Source organism: Eubalaena glacialis, chromosome 2 (assembly GCF_028564815.1).
Source record: "Eubalaena glacialis isolate mEubGla1 chromosome 2, mEubGla1.1.hap2.+ XY, whole genome shotgun sequence".
In the NCBI taxonomy this organism is placed as follows: Eukaryota; Metazoa; Chordata; class Mammalia; order Artiodactyla; family Balaenidae; genus Eubalaena; species Eubalaena glacialis.
In genome coordinates this window covers 12,780,085-12,803,217 of record NC_083717.1, presented here as the reverse complement: position 1 = coordinate 12,803,217, position 23,133 = coordinate 12,780,085, and the positions used below count along the sequence as shown (strand labels likewise).

Below are 23,133 nucleotides of genomic sequence, written 5' to 3'. Positions count from 1 at the left end.
ATTGTTACATGTCACTGTAAGTTATTCCACAACTAATTTAATTTACTCTATTTTAGATGGACATTTGAATTGTTTCCAATTTGGGGCTATTACCAACAATGCTGCCCTGAACATTCTTGAAAATGTCTCTCTTCTGTGAGTCATTCTAAGGTATCCTCATCTTAAACATTAGTAGAAAATTTGCCAAACAATTGTCAAAATTAGTTCTACTACCTTTTGAAAGTTATGAAAGTTCCCATTGCTTCACAACTTTGCCAACACTTAGTACTGTAAGCCTTTTATTTTTGTTTTTAAACAATCAATCTGGTGTGAGCAATACCATTTCTTCATGGTTTTACTCTGTTTCACTTATTGTTAATGAGATTGGATATATTTTTGTAGGTTCCTCATCTGAATTCCCACTTTTCAACTCTTTGCCTATGTTTCTAGTGGATAGTATGTCTTTTATTAAATTGATTTTAGGGCATATTTATATTTTGGGGGTACTCATACTTTGTCAACTCTATGACTTGTGAGATCATCACTACAGTCAAGATAATGAACATACCCACCACTCCCAAAAGTTTCCTTATGCCTCTTTGTAAGCCAATCCTGCCTCATCACCAGGCAACCATTGATCTGCTTTCTGTCACTATACATTGGTTTGCATTTACAAGAATTTAAAGTAAGTTGAACCGTACAAAGGTATTCTTTATTTTGTCTGGCTTCTTTCACTCAACATAGTATTTCTGAGATTCATCCTTGTTGCTGTGTATAAAAACGATCCATTTCTTTTTATCTCTGAGTAGTATTCCACTGGGTAGATAAGGTACAACTTATTTACCCATTCACCTATTAATAGACATCAGGGTTATTTCTGCTACGAACATTTACATACAAGTCTTTGTGTGAATATACATTTTTACTTATCTCAGATAAATAATTAGGAGTGGAATAGCCAGATCACATGATAAGTATAGATATAAATTTTAAAAAGTATTTAAATTTAAATATTTTCTAAAGTGGTTGGATATTTTACATTCTCACCAGCAGTAAATGAGAGTTCTAGGTGTTCCTCACTTTTGACAGCACTTGATGCGGTCAGATTTTGACATTTTAGTCATTTTAGTGAGTATATAGTGAGTGATAATATCTCACTGAGATTTTAATTTGTATTTCCCTAAAGATTAATGATGCTGAGCATCTGTTCATGTCATAGTTCGCCAGCCATACGTCTTCTTTAGTGAAGTGTCTGTTCAGATTGTTTGCCCATTTAAAAAATTGGGCTGTTGACCGTGTTACTGAATTGTAAGACCACTTTATGTAGTCTAGATGCAAATCTTTTGTTAGGTATGTTTTGCAAATATTTTTTTTCCAACTCTGTAGCTTGCCTTTTCAGTTTTCTTTTAACATTCTGAAGAGCAAAAGTTTTTAATTTTGATGAAATGCAGTTTACACTATTTAAAGAAATCCCTGCCAAACCTGATGTCACTAAGATCCTTTCTTGTGCCTTATTCTATTAATTTGTGGGTTTAGCTATTACATTTAGATTTATGATTCATCTCAAGTAAATTTTTATATGAGGTATGAGGCAAGGGTTGAGGATGATTTTTTGCCTATAGCTATCCAATTATTCCAGCATCACTTGTTGAAAGGATCATCCTTTCCTGCTTGAATTGCCTTGGCACCTTTGTTAGAAATCAGTTCATCATATATGACCCAAAGGGTCTACTTCTTGGCTTTCTATTCTATTCCATCAATCTATACGTTTATCCATATGCCAATATCACTTTATCTTGACTACTGTGCCTTTAAAGTAAGTGCTGAATTCAGGTTGTGTGAGTGCTTTCTCCAGCTTGTTCTTTTTCAAAATTGTTTTAACTATTCAAGGTCCATGAATTTCCATATACATTGTAGAGGAGCTTGTTGATTAAAAAAAAAAGCCTGCTGGGATTTTGATTGGGATTGTATTGTATCTATAAATCAATTTAGAGATAACTGACAGATTAATAACATGCATCTTCTGAATCACAAACACGGTATGTTTCTACATCTAATTAAGTCTTTGGTTTCTCTCAGCAGTGTTTTGTATGGTTTTGTACATATTCTGTCAAATTTATCCATAACCATTTCATATTTTTATGTTATCACAACTGGAGTTTTTTAAAATTTCAATTTTTGATTGTTCATTGTTAGTACATAGAAATGCATTATTTTGATCTTTGTAACCTTGCTAAATTCACTTATTAATTCTAGTAGTTTTTTTGTAGATTCCTTAGAATTTCCTATATAAATGATCATGGTTATCTGGGAATAAAAACAGTTCTACTTTTTCCTTTCTAATCTGGATGCCATTTATTTCTTTTTCTTGCATATTATACCGGCTAGGACCTAAAAAACAATGTCTAGTGGAAGTGATAAGAACAGAGAGTCTTGTCTCATTTTCTGATCTTAGACTTAAAACATTTAGGCTTTCACTATCAAATGTACTAATGGTTATGTTTTGTAGGTGTACATTATCAGCTTTAGAAGGTTTCCTTCTATTCCCAGTTTGCTGAGAGCTTTTATCATAAATGTATATTGGACTTTCTCAAATGCTTTTTCTACATCTATCTTCCCCCTGGCTCCAACGTTTTATATTTTTCCCACATGCAAAATACATTCATCCTCATCCAAGGCCTCAAAAAAATCTCATTCTATAACAGCATCTGCTTGAAGTCAGGATCTCATTACTTAAATCAGGTTTAGGTGCAGATGAGCCTCCTTGAATAAGTCTATCTTGATTGGAAGACCCAGGAACTAAAGAGACAAGTTATCTGACCCCACAGCCAACATACCATGGTGGGACATAGGATAACCACTAAAGACACTCCCCTTGGCTCATGGATTTATCTATTCCCACTGGAAATGTGTGATGGTTCTTAGGCACAGAAATTCAGACATGTATTTTATTAGAGTAAATGTCTGGGTTACCAAAATATCAGTTTTCTAGCTGAATGGCCAAATGCTGGCATGTTACATGTAATAGAACTGGACAGACTTGAAGCATGGCTCAGAGGGAACTCAGGCAACAAGGAAACCAGTAATGGGATCAAAGCCCACTGCAAAGATAACTCAGTGCTGTGCCCTCAGAATGAGAGGCTAGAACAACCTTTGTAACTCCTTTCTATCTCAAGTCTGGATTGTTCCTAGAAATAAGGTGCACTGGGATGAAGTAGATAGAAAATTAGTTAAGGGTAAGTGTTCAATTATGGTAGTTTTCTGATAAGGACCCTCTTTTTTGTTAGCTTCACAATCAATGAAAGTTCAGGTTACAAAATCTACATATAAAAATCAGTAGCATTTCTATACACTAACAACGAATTATCTGTGAGTGTAAAAAGGAAATGATCCCATTTACAATATCACTAAAAGCAATAAAATATTTAGGGATAAATGTAACCAGGGGGGTGAATAATCTCTACACTGAAAACTGATGAAGACACTGATGAAAGAAATCAAAGAACATACAAATAAATGGAAAGAAACTTCATGTTCATGGATTGGGAGAATTAATATTGTTAAAATGTCCATACTACTCAAAGCCATCTATAGAGTCAATATAATCCCTATCAAGATTCCAGCGGCACTTTTTACAGAAGTAGAATAAACAATCCTAAAAATTATATGGAGCCACGAAGTCCCCAAAAAACCAAAGCAATCCTGAGAAAGAAGAATAAAGCTGGAGGAATCATACTTCCTGATTTCAAACTATATTATAAACCTACAGAGTCAAAACAGTATGGTACCAGCATTAAAAACAGAGACATAGACCAATGGAACAGAATCAAGAATATGGTCAACTAATATTTGACATGGCAGCCAAGAATACTCAATGGAGAAAAGATAGTCTCTTCAATAAATGGTGCTGGGAAAATTGAACAGTCACATATAAAAGAATGAAACTAGACTCCTATCTTACACCACTCATAAAATTAACCCAGAATGGATGAGGGACTTAAATGTAAGACAGGAAACCATAAAACTAGACGAAAACATAGGGAAAAAGCTTCTTGACATGGGTCTTGACAATGATTTTTTTTTTTGGATATGACACCTAAAGCACAAGTAACAAAATAAAAAATAAACAATTTGGGCCTGCATCAAACTAAAAAACTTCTGCACAGCAAAAGAAATAATCAACAAAATGAAAAGGCAACCTACAGAATGGGAGAAAATATATGGAAATCATATATGTGATAAGGGGTTAATATCCAAAATACATAATGATCTCATACAACTCAATAGCAAAAACCCAAATAATCCAATTTAAAAATGGGCAGATGATCTGAGTAGACATTTTTCCAAAGAAGATGTTCAAATGGCCAACAGGTACATGAAAAGGTGCTCAACATCACTAATCCTCGGGAAAATACAAATCAAAACCACAATGAGAGATCACCTCCCACTTGTTAGAATGGGTTGTCACTGAAAAGACAAGAAGTAACAAGTGTTGTCAAGGATGTGGAGAAAAAGGAACCCTTGTGCACTTGTTGGTGGGAATGTAAATTGGTGCAGCCGGTATGTAAAACAATACACAGGTTTCTCAAAAAATTAAAAATGGAACTACCATATGATTCCACTTTTGGGTATTTATCCAAAGGAATCAAAACACTATCTTGAAAAGATATATGCATCCCATGTTCATTGAAGCGTTATTTACAATAGCCAAGACATGAAAGCAACCTAAAAGTCCATCAATGGATGAATGGATAAAGAAGATGTATATTTATACAATGAAATATGATCCAGCCATAAAAAAGAAGGCAATCTTGCCATTTGAGACAACATGGATGGACCTGCATTATGCTAAGTGAAATAAGTCAGACAGACAAAGACAAATACTGTATGATCTCATATATGTGGAATCTTAAAAAACAACAACAATAACAAAAAACTCATGGATACAGAGAACAGATTGGTGGTTGCCTGAGGCAGGGGGTAGAGGTGGGACCAAAACGGGTGAAGGTGGTCAAAAGGTACAAACTTCCAGTTATATGATAAGCAAGTCCTGGGGACGTAATGTACGGCACAGTGACTGTAGTTAACAACACTGTACTGTATATTTGAAAGCTGCTAAGAGACTAAATCTTAAAAGTTCCCATGATAGGAAAAAAATTATGACAGGCATTCCCTGGAGGTCCAGTGGTTAGGAATCCACGCTTTCACTGCCACAAGCTGTGCTGCACAGCCAAAAGGAAAAAGAAAAAAACTGTGTAACTTCACGTGATGATGGATATTAACTAACTAGACATATTGTGGTGATGATTTTGCAATATACGCATGTATCAAATCATTATGCTGTATACCTGAAACTAATACGATGTTATATGGCAATTATATCTCAATTTGACCAAAAAAAAAAAAAAAAAAGGATAAATGAAAGCCACCAAGCGTAGGAATCACGGAAAGATTCAAAATTATTTCATATGCTTCTCCTAAAACTAACTAAGGGTGCATCGTTCCATACTTTATTGCTTACCTATACTTACTGATCCTGCCTTTTTACTACAACTTCTTTGACTTTTTAAACTAGGCTCTTAATAGGTCAGAAAATAAACTGTATTGAAAACAGTAATAGACAAGCATGGAACAAAAACCCTTCAGGGAGCGCGTCTTTTAATTTTTACAAAGTGACTCTGGTCAACTCCACCTTCTCCCTCTCCTCCATCTGGCCACAATCACAAATCTCCATTTCTGGAAAAAAGCACTGTAGCAACAAAGAAAGCCCTAATAGCCACAAAGCCAGCCTCCCTTCCAAGTGAATAACAGAATCCCTTGGTGGGGGGAAGGGGGGTGCCAAATAGTGATCTTGTTGGGCCCAAAGTTATGCCATGGAAACCCAGTCCTAAGAAGAACCTTAAGTACACTCCTTCTACTGAAAATATGAGCCTCCAGACCAGCTCTGAACACGCTGAAGGCTCTTGTGCTGTCGTGAGGTTTGCGACGCAAGATCTTGCTGCTTGGCAACAAGCGTGGTGCTCAACTACTAAACAGCAAAATAAAACATGATTGGTTCCCCGTGGGCAATATAATAGCACCAGTTAACCGCTGACGGTTCAAATAAAGCGGCAAAGTAATTCACAAACTGTGGAGTCCGTTCCTAGCATAGGCACGAACTCACTGATGGAGTAGTTTAATTTCTTCTCTAATACTGCTAACGAACTGACAGTTTAACATCTGCTTCCCACTCTATAAAAACACTTTGTATTTTAATGACAATGTGCACATTTAGTTGTTTGTTTTCAGAAGCAACTCCTGGAGGAGGGGGAATGACAGAAGAGGAAGGGGGTGGGGCAGAAATCGACCAAGTATACTCAGTTCATGGAGATGACTTTTATACGACAGGGATTTGAAAGTAAAGAGTTCAAAATAACACATTTGTTAATACATGGTTTCTGTGGATAGCTAACCATAATTTTTTTCCTGGCCTGCATTCCCAAGTTGGTTTCATAGAAGGCTTTATTGTAGTCCCAGAGCATTGTTTTGCATTAATTTCTATGACAAGGCACCCAAAACACATGGTGCTGAGAGTAACAAAACAGAGTTAGGGAAACAGTCATGACTTGGCACAAAGTGTGACAAGCTGTAAAAAAGGGAATGTTTCAATATCTGAAGTGGTGTTGATTTCCTATGAACAACCTTTTCTCTTCTAAACAGTATCATATTCTTTTCAAGCACATTTAGAACGCAAGTCAAGCTGTGTTTTATTTTTGATTATAATAAACACAGTCAGTTTACTGTAACAAAGACATAGTAGTGGTGATCAGTTGAAAGCCAAAGTACGACACCATGAGCTGCACGGGGGGGCAGGCGGGGGGCGGGGGGGTGAAGTCGGGGAGCCGGGGGGGGGGGGGGGGGGGGCGGGTAGTCAACTGATAAAATAAAAGACCAGCCGTCTGGAAAGTTCACTTAAAAGAACATAAAAAGGCAGTGTTTTCTTATGAGACTAACACAGAATGCCAAAATATCTGGCTGGGCTCTTTTTTGTTGTCACTTATGGCAATTTGTAACTAAAAATAGTAAATCCTTCAAAATACTGGGCTCTCATATCTGTTTTTTTTAATCCCTATAATAAAATACAAAAATTTTGTACACTGCTTTAAATTGTTAATACTCTTTCTTGTATAAGACTCTTCTACATAGTAAGCATATTTATTAAAGAACTACTCAAATTGTTTTCTCCAAAACAATCATTAAAAAATGTTTATAATTATGCATGCATTTAGATTATGGATAAAGGTGAAATGAAGAGTTCACAGTAAACAGTTACAAATAAAGTTTATAAAACTTTCATGATTAAGTTCCTGGATTCAAATTTATTAAGAAATAATGTAAATCCCCTTACCATTTCTTGCACTAATGATTTTTCAAAATCAAGCTCACATATTAATTTGTCTCTGCCATTGATTAGCTGAAAGAGAGGAATATTACATTTTGATTAAAGGTAAGAAAACACTCAAGATTCCTCCTCAGTGAAATTTAGTGAAACATTTTGATTCTAAATGTGAGAAAAATGGATCCCAATATGATCAAAGCAAAAATTAAATGTCCACAGATTACCATGTAATAATGATATACTACTATATAATTATTTTTATTATATAAGCAAGCAAAACATATATAAAAATGCCAATTTATTTACAACCTTTCTCACCCCACCCCCCCAAAAATGTGACTCAATGCATAATAAAGCAAGTCCTACTCTATCAAAAAGAGCAATTTTGCTTAACTCATTATATGAACCATTTCTCTTATTTTAGGTTTTGGTGCTATATTTATATGCATATCAAGCCATATTCATAACAATTGAAAATAGCCATCAAAGCATATACTGCAGCGCCTTTGTACCAACTTGACTTGCCTCAGTATTTTATTTTATTTTTTTTTATTTTTTATAAATTTATTTTACTTTATTTATTTTTGGCTGTGTTGGGTCTTCATTGCTGCACGCGTGCTTTCTCTAGTTGCGGTGAGTGGAGGCTACTCTTCGTTGCGGTGCACGGGCTTCTCACTGTGGTGGCTTCTCTTGTTGTGGAGCACGGGGCGCATGGGCTTCAGTAGTTGCAGCACGCAGGCTCAGTAGTTGTGGCTCGCGGGCTCTTGAGCACAGGCTCAGTAGTTGTGGCGCACAGGCTTAGTTGCTCCACGGCATGTGGGATCTTCCTGGACCAGGGCTCGAACCTGTGTCCCCTGCATTGGCAGGCGGATTCTTAACCACTATGCCACCAGGGAATCCCCACCTCAGTATTTTAAATGATCATTTGCAATTTGCATGTAGTATATACACTGACAAAATTCAAACCTTGGTTTTGACATCCATTCAATTCAATTAATTCATATATTCATTAATTTAATAAACATGTATGGAACACCTTTCAGATGCCAGACATTTTGTTCGGCTGTGGAGGTAGGGAAACGAAGTTAAACAGATCCCTTCCCTGGAGCACCTACAGTATGCTAGGAGAGCATTGTGAAAAAAATGACTGTAATACATAAGAAAAAAGGTTAATAAGTCAAATCTTCAGGTAGTCGAAAAGCATAAAAATCCACATAACCTGGCAACCGTAATTATAACAAGTTCTGCTATACCTGGTGTTAATGGCACAGAAGGGCCATTTGACAAGGGTCTTGAAGGATCTGCAGAAGTTCAACAAGTTGGAGAAAGAGAAAATGGCAATAAAAACAGCAAAGTAACCACAGAGAAGCCTGGAGTAATGGAGGAACTGGAAAAAGTTTGGTGTTTGTGGACCCAGGGTGCATAGAGACAGGAACGGCAGGAAATGAAGGGAGACAGAGATTCAGGGTGATATTATGAGGGGGCTTGTTCACCTCAATTAGGAGTGAAGGGCAGACTGGTGTAAAGTGCAGAATAGGGGTTGGTTCAAATCAGAGCTCTGCTGCTTACTAGCTGTGTGGGTAAATTAATTCTATGCTTCAGGTCTTCGTTTTCTCATCTATAAAATTAGGATAATAAAACCTACTTTGGAGAGTTCTTCTGAAAAGAATTTGATACAGCAAATGTGAAAGTGCTTAGCTGCTCCCGGCACATAAAAATCACCCAGAACATTTTGAGGCAGCCTGATTTTATGCTGAAGGCAATGGGAAGCCACTGAAGGTTTTAGCACGTAAGATTAGGATACTAATAACCATAGCAGGGGTGTAGAAGCTAGATTTGAAGGGGATGAGAGTGGAGACAGGAAAATGAAGTAGGAATCTATGAAAATGATGGGGCCTCAACTAAGTCTGTGACAATGTTGTTGCAGAGAAAGGGGATGGGGGTAAATTTTGGAAGGAATGTCTACAGACCTAATGACCAACTAGATATATGGTATGAAGGAAGGAGTAGATGGGAATTCCCTGAACTCCACGCTTTCACTGCCGAGGGCCAGAGTTCAATCCCTAGTTGGGGAACTAAGATCCCACAAGCTGTGCCATGCGGCGTGGCCAGAAAAAAAAAAAAAAAAAAACGAGAAAGTAGAGAAGGACCCTAGATTTGTCACTTGGTCCTCTGGGATAGATGCCAATGTCATTCATTTAAGTGGGGAACACAGCCAAGTCCAGATTTGAGGAGTAATGAGTTCAAGATTTGACACTGAATTTGATGAACATGTAAAGCATTTTTTTTTAGCAAATATTTTTGAGAGCTAATATAAAGGTAATAAAGGATAGACACAGTTCTTGACCTCCAGGGAGCAAATAGTCCCAGGTATGCGGGGGCACAGAGGAAGCCCCTAATTACCGTAGGGGACAGAAGGGGACTGTCAAAGAAGTCTTCCCAGTGCATGTAACATGGAAATTGAGGGTGAGGACAGAGTTAATATTACAGATGCGGTGTTCAGGGAAAACATGAAGCAGGGGGAAGGTTCGGAAGTCATCTGTAACCAGATGTGCCAGTTATGGGAGAGTCTGAAGTCAGCCAGACAGAAAACAAAGACCAAGGATAAAGAGAATTCCCAAGAACAGCATTCAAGTGAAAGATGGAGGAGGAGGAACCATTGACAGATATTGCTTAGGAAGGTGTGAGGAAGTGAGCAAAACATCAGAAGCAAGCATTGCTGCAGAGGGCATCTCTGACATGGGGCACAGTCCTGCCACAGACAGTGGAAGATTCAAGAAGGAATGAGACTGAAAAGGATTGAGGGCAAGATGAACCTCATGGTGACCTTACCAACAGGAAAAACTAGCAACAGGGGTGTGAAGAAGGGGCTAGTAGATACAGATTTCTTTTAGTTGATATTTGAAGAAGAGTGAATGGTAATTACTTCAGGGGTGATCAGGGTCAAGGGACACCACCCAGAATGATGGCTTGGCTATGTCTGTAGGCCAGAGGGAAATGCTTAAAGGCATGTGAGAGAGAGAGGGAGAGAGAGAGAGGCTGATGAAGAAAGGTCCCAGAAGAAGAAGAAGGAAGCTTGTGAAAATGACTATACTACCCAAAGCAATCTACAGATTTAATTCAATACCTATCAAATTACCAATGGCATTTTTCACAGAACTAGAACAAAAAATCTTAAAATTTGTATGGAGACACAAAAGACCCCGAATAGCCAAAGCAATCTTGAGAAAAAAAATGGAGCTGGAGGAATCAGACTCTCTGACTTCAGCCTATACTACAAAGCAACAGTAATCAAGACAATATGGCACTGGCATAAAAACAGAAATATAGAACAATGGAACAGGATAGAAAGCCCAGAGATAAACCCATGCACCTATGGTCAACTAATCTATGACAAAGGAGGCAAGGATATACAATGGAGAAAAGACAGTCTCTTCAATAAGTGGTGCTGGAAAAATTGGACAGCTACATGTAAAAGAATGAAATTAGAACACTCCCTAACACCATACACAAAAATAAACTCAAAATGGATTAAAGACCTAAATGTAAGACCGGACACTATAAAACTCTTAGAGGAAAACATAGGAAGAACATTCTTTGACATAAATCACAGCAAGATCTTTTTTGACCCACCTCCTAGAGTAATGGAAATAAAAACAAAAATAAACAAATGGGACCTAATGAAACTTCAAAGCTTTCGCACAGCAAGGGAAACCATAAACAAGACGAAAAGACAACCCTCAGAATGGGAGAAAATATTTGCAAATGAATCAATGGACAAAGGATTAATCTCCAAAATATACAAACAGCTCATGCAGCTCAATATCAAAAAAACAAACAACCCAATCCAAAAATGGGCAGAAGACCTAAATAGACATTTCTCCAAAGAAGACATACAGATGGCCAAGAGGCACATGAAAAGCTGCTCAACATCACTAGTTATTAGAGAAATGCAAATCAAAACTACAATGAGGTATCACCTCACACTAGTTAGAATGGGCATCATCAGAAAATCTACAAACAATAAATGCTGGAGAGGGTGTGGAAAAGGGAACCCTCTTGCACTGCTGGTGGGAATGTAAACTGATACAGCCACTATGGAGACAGTATGGAGGTTCCTTAAAAAACAAAAAATAGAATTACCATATGACCCAGCAATCCCACTACTGGGATTGCCCTTCCTCCATATACCCAGAGAAAACCATAATTCAAAAAGACACATGCACCCCAATGTTCATTGCAGCACTATTTACAATAGCTAGGTCATGGAAGCAACCTAAATGTCCATCAACAGACAAATGGATAAAGATGTGGTACATATATACAATGGAATATTACTCAGCCATAAAAAGGAACAAAATTGGGTCATTTGTAAAGATGTGGATATACTTACAGACTGTCATACAGAGTGAAGTAAGAAAGAGAAAAACAAATATTGTATATTAATGCATATATGTGGAATCTAGAAAAATGGTACAGATGAACCAGTTTGCAAGGCAGAAATAGAGAACAGAAATAGAGAACAAACGTATGGACACCAAGGGAGGAAAAGGGGGTGGTGGGATGAATTGGGAGATTGGGTTTGACATATATACACTAATATGTATAAAACAGATAACTAATGAGAACCTGCTGTATAGCACATGGAACTCCACTTTGCTGTACAGTAGAAACTAACACAACATTGTAAAACAATTATACCCCAATAAAAAAAAAGTCAAAAAAAAAAAAAGGAGGAAGAGATGGAGTCAGGCAAATGGGTGGAAGGATGGGTCAAGGCAAAGAAGAATGTCCCCTCTTCTGATGAGAAGGAGTAAAGGTGAGGCTAGGTAAGCTAAGTGACAGGGTGAGCAAGAGAGTGGAGAGGAGAAAAAAAAAATCCAGGAGTCCACTATGTTCTCTGTGAATTAGGGAACAGCGAGGAGGAATGGAGTATGGAGTTGGGGAAAGTAGTAATGATGGAAAGAGCGGCAGTGGGTGGTTAGAAAGGGTGCTAATTACAGATACAAATGACTACCTATAAAATAGATAAACAACAAGGTCCTACTGTAGAGCAAAGGGAACTATATTCCATATCCTGTGATAAAGCATAATGCAAAAGAATATGAAAAATAATATATATATGTATATGTATAACTGAATCACTTTGCTATACACCTGAAACTAATATAACATTGTAACCAACTGTACTTCAATCAATCAATCAATAAAATAAGTTTTTTTTTTTAAGGATGCTAATTAGATCCAAGGGAAAGGATGGGTAGAGGGAGGGCATAGCACCTAAAGGCAAGGATCAGCTTGTCTCCCATGGCACAGCTCAATCCCTGAGCAGGGCTGGGGAACAGTGGGTACTGGTTGCATGAGAGCCTCAGAAGGGGAGGTGGAGGTGTAGTTGAAGATGTGAAAGGCTGAACAGCGGGTTTAGAAAAGTAAAGGAATGAGAAGTGGAAGGAAAGGAAAAGATTTTGTGTTGAGTCTTATACCTTGGTCTGAAAAGAAGTGTCATTAAGTTTCCAATGGGCATCAATTACTGGCGAACACCAAGGCCATTGGCCCCAACCCTTCCTGCCTCCGTAGATGTCTCTCAGCAATTATCTCTTCTCTCTGTTGTACTTTTACCCTCTCGTTCTTCTTTCCATCGACGTCATTTAAAAATACTCTAGTTTCGGGCTTCCCTGGTGGCGCAGTGGTTAAGAATCTGCCTGCCAATGCAGGGGACACGGGTTCGAGCCCTGGTCTGGGAAGATCCCACATGCCGCGGAGCAACTAAGCCCGTGAGCCACAACTACTGAGCCTGCACGTCTGGAGCCTGTGCTCCGCAAAGGGAGAGGCCGCGACAGTGAGAGGCCCGCGCACCGCGATGAAGAGCGGGCCCCCGCTCGCCGCAACTGGAGAAAGCCCTCACACAGAAACGAAGACCTAACACAGCCAAAAATAAATAAATAAATTAATTAATTTAAAAAAAAAAACTCTAGTTTCATCTTTTAAAAAATTCTTTCCTCAACCCCATGTCCCCCTCCAACTACTCCCCGACCTCTCCCTGGCCATCCGCCGCCAAACTTCTAGAAAGTTGCACATGCCCACTGTCTCCACGTCTGCATTCACCCCCCCTTCTCAACTGCTTCCACGTTCCAGTAAATGACCCTCATTAATTACCAGGGTCATTTTACTTGCCAAAGCTAATTGTCCAATCCTCCCTTTTTAGCCTTTTGCACACCTGGCCTCTGGGCAGCACTGGGCACGCTGAATGATTCCTTTCTTTTTGAAACTCTTGCCTGGCTTCTGTGATAGCCACTCTCTCTCCTGCTTTCCCCCTGCTCTACCGCTGTTGTCATTTTCATTTGAATGTCAGTCTTCACTTCTCTCTGCTTAATCTCTCCCGCCTTCAACCTTCTCAAAGACCACAGCTTTTATTGCCTAACCATCTCTTGAATTCATCCATCCCCTTTATCCCCGTGTCACCGCCCTCTTTCTGTTTCAAGACTTTATATTTCCCCTAGTTTACACAAGAAATCTTTTAACTGGCCTCTCTGGCTCTGGATTTTCCTCCCTCCTGTTCACCTTTTTTCTGAAACACGAATCCGAATCCGATCCTGCCCCAACGTTCAAAGCTCCCCATCCGCTCAGAAGGCAACTCAAACCCCTTGGCATGAATAACACTCCTCCACGATGTGCCCTGCTTCTCACCACCCCTGTTCCCACACCTCCTTCCGGCCAGAGCAAGTCATGTGCCCTCTCCCTTCTCTTGTTCTGGCTCGTCCACCTCCCCTTCACCCTTTCCTGCTAACGCTGACCTTGCTTCCAGGAGTCACCTCGGTGCCCTTCCTCCAGCCTTCCCCGATCCTTTACAGCCCAGGCTGGCTGTGCGACCACCTGCCCCCACGGCAAGCGACGCTGCCCTGCTTCCTGAGGCTGATCACGCCTGGGCTATAATCTCTGACGACTGTCCCCTCTCAGAAGGAAATTCATGTTTACAAATTTATAAATTCATGTATTCAGCCACAGCTGGAACACAGATTCAGCTGTCATTTGATTATTAAAATTTAAACATAAAAGCTACCGAACCCCATAATTGACAGCATTTAGCCCATGGAGACGGCAAGAGGTCAGCCTACCCAAATTCCATCCCATTTTCAACTTGTTTTTAATTGCATCCTGGACTGAAAAGGGGAACATGTGGCTTATCCAGAGGCTTCTGAGCTGTCCCTTTCCTCTCTTCCGGTTCTGTTTACTCCTCCCTCACACCCCAGACTCCCCCCTCTTCCTGCCCCAACACAAATTCTCACCACGTGGTCTCACCAGATCCCACCTCCTGCTCTAGCCATACCAAATCACAGAGTTCCACGGGTGTAGCTTACACTTTACGCATTCACACACTGTATGCAGCTCTTCCACTCTCCTACCCACCTGGAAAAATCACTTCAAGTGAAGGAGTGTGAGATAGGTGTGGAAGAATTTGTGAAGTCTTTTTCTAGAACCTTCCAGGTAAAGCCAGGCATCTCTTCTCTATGTATGTACTTCTATTACAGTCCCTATCACACTGCCCTATGGTTTTTGTCTCTCCCTCCAGACTTGATCTCCTCCACAGCAAGGCTGCGTGTGTGTGTGAGATGTGTGTATATAACATTTTTGTATCTCAGCAGTGCCTGGCACTAAAAGGCATCTGACGAACATTGCTGAATTAATTGATTTAGTGGAGGATATTGGAAACAAACCAGTAAATATCAGCTCTCATTTTATTCAACAACTCCTGATCTGCTTTCCAATTGACAAAGCACTTTGACGTACATTATCCCATTCTGTCCACACAGTAAGCCTGTGAGACTCAGGAAGGAGGATGAGGAACCAGCCCAAGTGGCCATAGTGTCAGAAATGGAACAGGAACCCAGGGTTCTAGATTTTTCCTGATCAATACCAAATTATACCTACACTCAACATCTGGGTAGAGGCCCAGTGCATAAAAAGAAAAAAAGAAAAGAAAAGAGACAGGATAAAAAAAGATGATCAAACAAACTACGGATTTGCTATATTTGTCTAGAACAGAGCTGTCGAATAAAAATATAATGTGAGTCATATATATAATTTTAAACTTTACAGTTTATAGTTGAACTTATAGCCTTGTTAAAAAGGTAGAAGAAACAGGTGAAATTAATTTTAATAATATATTTTATTTATCCCAATAGCTATTCAAAATAGTATCATTTAAATGGGTAATAATCCACATTAAAAATGATTAGTGAGATATTTCACATTTCTTACGGTACCTAAGTCTTTGAAACCCAGTGTGTATTTTTCGCTTAGAGCACATCTCAATTTGGGGGCTGAAATTTCATGGGAGATGCTTGATCTGCATTTAGATTTCATAAAATTTACAAATAAAAAGGTAGATTCACGTATTCAAGTTATTCAAAATATACATAAAAGTTTTTCAGTAATTGAAACAAATATCAGTATTTTTATACTGAAATTTAAAAATTAAAATTAAACATAATTTAAAGTTCAGTTTCTCAGTTGCACTAGACACAACTGACACAGCAGCCACCCATGGCTGGTGGCTACCACGGGGCACTGCGGCTCTAGAAAGCCGAGGCAGCATTTAATCGAAATACTTAAACCCACACAGGGTATAACCAGCCACTCAGGGGGGGATGTTTCTTTCTAACTAATGGCTTAACGGTGAGAGTTTCTGCTTTAATTTCCTTGAACTGCCCCCAGAGAAGACTAGGCTCATCCGACTCATCTTTCCCAGCGACAGTACTGACTGAGTAGTTTAAGGAACATTTACATAAACTGAGATGGTTCCCTTGCAGGTTATTAAGCGAAACTAGAAAGCTGAGATTTCTTTTTTAACCTTAGAATTTGATGCCAAGAAAGTTAAACTTGTCAGTTCTGTAGACTCTCGTTATCTCTGTAAGAATGGCATTTGCACCCTCATCACTGAAAATAGGACGAAGCACAAGAAAATGACATCATGTTGTGAAAACCTGTGATGGATTCAGTGATCACAGAAGACATCTCCCAACTCTGACCGATCATGGTATACATTTGTTTACAAAATAGCTCTTGGAAGTAACTTTATCTAAAACCTAAGGATACCCAGAACTGCAACATCAGGTTGAAATCTGAATCTAAATCACCTGAGCTCTAGATATGAGGCTAGTGTGACTGAGGAACTGAATTTTTAACTTTATCTAATTTTAATTAATTTTCATTTAAAAATTAATACTCGATTCAGTTCGCGGAAAACATTTTTGTTTATTTGGAATAATCGAGGATGTAAATCCACGTTTTCGTCTATAAATTTTATGAACTCTTAACTACATTCTCATTCTCTGAGTCACTCAAAGAGTATTTTTATTTTTAAGTGCAACGGCCCCATGCTGAGCGCTGGGAAGAGATCAGGGACCAAAAGGTAGTACTGTCTCTGGGTTGTGGGGTCTCCAGCAAGGCAGACTGACCATCACAGAAAAGGGTTTTGAGAGCTAAGAAAGCACAAAGCAGGAGCCCCTGACCTGGGTGTGGAGGGCAGGAACTGCCGTGGTCCTGCGGCATTAGATGCCCCAGGAAATCTTGATCTTCATGATATCAAAAGAATTTCCTGCTCTAAATACAGATTTCCTGGATATACAAACCCAGTTCATTCATATACAGAAAAATGAACATAAACCAACATCTGATCTGAAAATAAGGCTGCTCATTTTTAATAATATCATTTTTCCACAAGCACATCTTCGGACTCCCTGTGTCATACGATGTTTCAGTTCCTTACAGTCAACAAGGTAGATACTCAGTTATCCCAAATAAAAGAAAACATGAATTTGTTTTCAAGATGGAATCCTTTTTCATTACTAAAGAAATAATCCTGAATAACGGGAGAGATTAAATACAGAAACTGACTTTTCCCTATATCATAAGACCAGGGGGACACAGGGTTATTTCACCAGTTATGCTGATATTTCCATTGAAAAGAGTCATTCATCAATGTAAAAAAGTTACAGTACCTTTTGAATGGTTTTATGATCCTTTTCTGCCATCTCTTTCAGACTTATAATTTCATCTTCTGTAAACAAAAGGAGAGAGAGGCCAACCATGAAATTACAAGCTTATGGCCCTGTATTCAATCTGCCTGCTTCAGGGCAGGCTGTACACTGCTGGCAGGCATGGTGGACGCAAGTCCTAGCAGGACTGTGACCTTCACAACTGCCCTTGACATTCACAGCCTTCTTCCTGCTGTTCAGATGGCTGGTCAGATAGGGATTAAGAACTAAGTTCAAGATCCAAGTGTGGCTGAGGGTTGAAAGCTTTTCATCGATACTAGCAAGAGACATTTTTGCTGTTAGTCACAGCCAATACAAACGGCTTTAGCAGGTGGTACTTTATGACTCAGTAAGAACTACCAAAACCTGAAAAAGCATTACTATACCACATCAGAAGAGAAACGAAACTACACTGGTGTGGTATAATTTTACATTCAAGGAATATTGTCCTATATCTGATTTTATCAATGTTTTGCTGTAAATTTTGAATTGCCTACTCATAGCTTTTCATACTGCAGATTAAGGGCATCATTGTGTGACTAACATAAATACAAAGATAGCAGTACGTGTAAAGACTTGAAAGCAATCTAACTTGGTGATTTAAATGCAATATTTACCAATGTTTATAGATATAAAAAAGAGGGTATAAAGTCTACAAATGGAAATTTGTACTTAAAATTTGTACCAAAAATTGCAGATAATGTAGTAAGTAGTAGCATATTTTTCTGAAGGGCCAACTCTGTTTCTCCACAAAGCACACCCCAATATATATGCTTAAATATTAAAATGTTAATAAATTTTAGATAATTGATTAAGCACATGAAACAGAAATCAGCACAAGTTTCTATCTGTTTATAATATTTCTAAGTGATATAGAATACTGATTAGCACATTTTTTTCAGAGGCCAATGCTTGGCTTAAAAAACAACCACCCTGAGTTAAAAAAGGCATGGCTAAGGGAGTATGACCAATTTCTGTCTCAAGAAAAGAATGAAAATCAAAAGTGGCTAACAAACTGATGTTTTAAATGTAAGTAACCAAACAAACATATGTTTGGAAAAGACAAGCATGGCTATGAATTTTATAAAGTGCCCAATGTACAGAGTTTTCTCAAAAATGACTTTAAAATGTTACCTAATACTGAATTTTCTTTTAGATTGAGTTGGATTTCTTCTTCGAGCTCTGAAATGACTTGAAGCAGTCTCTCATGTTCCACTTTGTACTCCAAATTTTCCTTTTCCAGAGCTGTTCTTAGAGGGCTGCCGTCTTTGATAAAAGAGTCCTAAAAGATGGAGAATTCCATATTTCTAAGCAGGGAGCCAAGGACTTAAATATGCAACACAAGACAATACAGATACAGAAGAGCTATCATATAATTTTCTGAATTCTATTACACACTTATAATATGAATAGTAAAAAGGAAGGAGACTAAATAGAGCTTGCTGGGAGAAAGGCTGCAGTACATTCTGTACAAAGACCACAGCACATGGGGACAGTTTATTGACAGGAATAATGCATATCATACTGTTTGTGTGCCCTCATCATTCAGGTCAATTCATTATGGAGGCAGCTGGGGCCCCTCCACCCACACTTCCCTCTGTGTGTGTCTGAAGTGCTGTCCGCCCGTAACCAGGCAGGCTGGGGAGACCGCGGATGGGCAGCAGCCGGGGGGTGGGGGGGAGGGCAGCAGCGCCGGGGGGGGCGGGGCAAAGCGCACGGCCAAGGAGGGGGGCTTGTCGCCTTTGTGGCATTCCCCAGTGTCAGTGCTGCCAGTGTCATGAGGAGCACATCACATGTCAAAGTGGTGACGTTTTCAGGCTGGGAGCCGCATGGAGTCCATCAGGCACACGGATAGCCACACAGTTGGTTTTCTGCTTGGTGAAGGAGCCACCCAGAGGCAATTCATATTCTGAACATTAACGTGGCTTTGCATGCCTGTCACACTGGGACTGTGCAGGCGTTTAATGCTATTGAGGACTTCGGTTTAAATCTCTATGCAAACAGTGATTACCTTGTAAGAAGGTTTCAGGATAACTTACAACAAAAGACTTTAAAGTTATAGTTTTAGTAAAGCAAACTCATTTACATTTTTATTATGTGCGTCTTTTGTTTAAATCTTGCCATGTCCATTATGGGAGAAGCTTTTTCTTACGCAGTAGAAGCTTATTGGGACAGCTAGTCTTCTTTTCTTCTTCTTCTTGTTTGTTTCAAAGCTTTTGAAAACATCTGAATATGCTTGCTTATGGCTGTCTAGATTTTATTGCCGCACTTTTTTTTTGGAATTAAGATGTAATGAATTGGAGAAGCTGGTGCAGAACTTTATACTTCATGATGATAAAATATTAAACTGATTATGCAATCTCAAAATATTAAAGAGTATGCTTGAAAGTCGTATTGTTACACAAAAAGAGAGAAGCGTCTACATGCCTTCCTTCAAAATTAATATAGACACTAGAAATACTTTTGAACTTTAATCTTCAGATGAATTATAAGCTATCCTTTTTGTAGCAATGCCATGATTGCAAATACACAAGAATAAATTCTCCTCTCAAAAACAAAACCATTCCTCCCAATATAACTGGTGTCCTTTTGAAACTATACTTTTATTTAACTTTAGAGATATCTGAAAGTAAATTATTAAAAATGTTTTCCTCTGTGGTCATAACGGTTCAAAAGAAAAATAAGTGGGTACAATGTTTTATAGTACATGAATAAATCCTTGAAAAACAAGTGACTTACTAATGAAGTTAGTTATATCAGAGTTAATATTTAAAATAATGTTGTTAAATTTTGCACTAAGCCCGATTATGAATCTTCATGATTTTGAGCCACCATTCCATTTAAATTATTTAACCCCAATTCATTCTTAACTAACAAATCTAATAGCTAATAAACAACACTGTTATCTTTTTTTTTAACACTGTTTTCTTAATAAAGAATCCCAAACAAAACAACTAATACTAAACTTTCATTGGGTTATTTGTATGGAAATATGTTAATATAAATGTTTCAGACATTACATGAAATTTCTAAAAATCTTATATGTTCTGGTATAATGTTATAAGTCATAACCCTAGTTATTACTTTAAAATGTATATCTCAGAAATAACTAATTTTCTTGTCAACTGCATTATTATGAACTTTCATCAAATCTTTAACCGTGGTCATTTTTAAGTCTTTTGTCATTTACAGACAGTTCTGGTGTACTCTGATGCTTTTGTAAATATGTTCCTATAAAAGGGTTTCATCTTCAGGAAATTCATGGAAAAGACTCTGACAAGTACAGGTTTCTGGTACCTGACTGTACTGCTGAACTGAATGAATAAGCATTTTCAGAACTCTAATGAAAAACTGAGGAGCTCATAAAAGTGCTAACAAAAGATCAAGATGAAAAAAAAAATTAATTACATGGGACTGAGTGAACTGATGAGGATGAGTATAATTTTTGTGACTTTCTGGTTGAATTTAAAAAAAGAAAAAATCCCACAAGAACTCAGAGGCAAAGAATATACAAATCAATTTTCACTGCAAAGTAAAGGAGCTGTTACAGTGGAGGATTACTGGAATGAATGTCAATATTATGACATAGTATGAGTGTGTTTCATGTTTGGTAATTGCAATCATTGTTGCTTTTGTTGTGGTCATCCATGTGCAATGCTTGGTGTCAGTCTATTTATCTCTTGTAAAAATAAAATACAGTGTGTGTGAAAAAAAAAAAAAAAAAAAAAAAAGAATCCCAGTCATTAATTTCTTGTCCCACATGGTTCAACTTGAGAACATCACAGAATGTATTTATAGACTAAAAAAGCTTTCTTAAAGACAAACAACATTTGCCTTAATAGGCTTAAGCATACATTTCCTAACAGTGGCAGAAAATGAACATCCACTGTGGATTACGTGAGCACCCATTATTATAAACTAAACGAGAACTATTTGAATTAATCAGATGAAGTGTAAAATTTACTAGTGGTAGCAGCTAACACCTAAGTGGGTTTTCTAAAAATCTGGTAGAAAAGCAGGAAACAAGGAAACACCTCCAACATGAGGGGTTTTTTTCCTCCACAAATCCATGGACAGCCCCTGTTCCTGAGAGGTTAACCCTTAGCTCTGTCCCCACCATCTGTCAGCTGCGGGAACTGCAAGTAATTAACTATTCAGATTCTCACAGCAATGAGGACACTCATTAGCAAAATGAACAAAGGGATAGTTCTGGGCGGCTACGGTCATCTGTTACACTCTGAGTGGCAGGTTTTGTGGTGGTGTTCCTTCTACCATCTGCCCACACCACTAGCTTTGGCTCGCTTAAACCATGAGACTTCTTTAAAACAAACTGCATTAACAAACCGAAGTTAAGAAGGATGGAGATCATTAAAAGGTGGTTAACTAGTTAAAGCTATTAAAAGCCACATTATAGCCTAAGACAGCCCGTGTGTGATCCATAGTCACTCTGGAAATTTAAATTTATAAAGTAACTTGCCAATTTAGAGTTTTTCTATCGTGTAGTGAAAGCTAGGACTTCAAGTGGTGGCTTACATGCTACTTCTCTTGTGAGCCAAGATGTGCAGTATCACTGTTCCCAGGTTTCAGAATCCCAAACTGAGTCATGAAAGAATCGTTTCTGAAAACAGGTGTACCCTGGAGCCTTGCCACTCAAAATGTGGTCCAAGGACCAGGAGCCTCAGCATCACCTGGGAGCTTTTTGAAAATGCAGAATCTCCAGCCCCAGCCCAGAATCTGTATCTTAACAAGAGCTGCAGGTGACCCATACACACAATAACACAATAAAGGCTGAGAAGCAGTGTTTGGAGCGCCGCAGGTGCCTTCCCAGCAGTCTCCCTCCTGCCGTATTGGCGTCTCAATCCTGCAGGCTCCACGTACAGTACTTGGACATCTCAATGTGATGCTGCGGGTGGAGTGGGCTTCTGCTGCATGCCCATGCTGCATGACCGTCACGGAGAAGAGCAGGTGCTTTCCCAGTGAGTGACAACCAGGAAAGCGGCACACTGGGGCAGTGCAGCCCTGCAGAGCTGCCACTCTTGAATGACAGCTCTGTTTCAGAACCGTCAGCAACAAACAGTTACGTTCACCTATTGGTGGGGGTGGGGGATGTGGGTGTGATAGTTGCATAGCTCATCCATGCTGGGGTAAGAAAGAAAAATGAAAAATCTTTTCAAAACAACTCCAATTGCAATGAAAGCACATATGCATGTGCCTGGGCACACAGACACACAGGCACACATACCTCGACAGGCTAGTTTCTTTAGCAGTTCTCAAGTGGATTTATCAGCGTACTGCATGGCAACCTGATAACTACAGCAGTGTGCCATTAAGTCATTGCAGGTTTTTACAGAACCTGAAAAGACACTCAGCCCTTGAATGTAGTTGGTCTGGGGTAGGGAGGGGCGGGAATTCAACATTAAGGGTGTTCTGACCTGGAGAGATGAGGCTTCTGGAACTTGAAGAGATTCCTTTTTCTGATTTCCATCTTGTCATAAATATAAGTTAAACTAGCTGTTTATTAAACCTTCCCTTTCCTGTCATATTCTTAGATTTCATTCTACAACAGTCCTAGAGAGGGATTATGACAATTAACTATAAAGCGATTTATATAATTGCACTATGAGAGAGAACGAACTAGAGCGTTTCCTTACTGTTTATTCAGTTTGCTTATTTCAAGCTTTTTGCAAGTTTTTGCCATTGCTGCATTGACATTTTCTAATTGTTTCTCCAAATTCGGTT

The 23,133-nt window shown here is 38.7% G+C and overlaps 1 protein-coding gene across 1 annotated transcript in view; it reads right to left on the bottom strand.

Moving 5' to 3' along the window:
* The window catches only part of C2H10orf67 (chromosome 2 C10orf67 homolog), a 115,119-nt gene that overhangs the window by 42,860 nt on the left and 49,126 nt on the right, over positions 1–23,133 (bottom strand). Inside the window, exons 6-8 of the mRNA XM_061181585.1 lie at positions 18,529–18,676; positions 17,359–17,417; positions 7,367–7,432 (exon numbers count right to left, since the gene is read on the bottom strand). Coding sequence (XP_061037568.1) covers positions 7,367–7,432; positions 17,359–17,417; positions 18,529–18,676 — 273 coding nt within the window. The remainder of the gene's footprint in view (positions 1–7,366; positions 7,433–17,358; positions 17,418–18,528; positions 18,677–23,133) is intronic.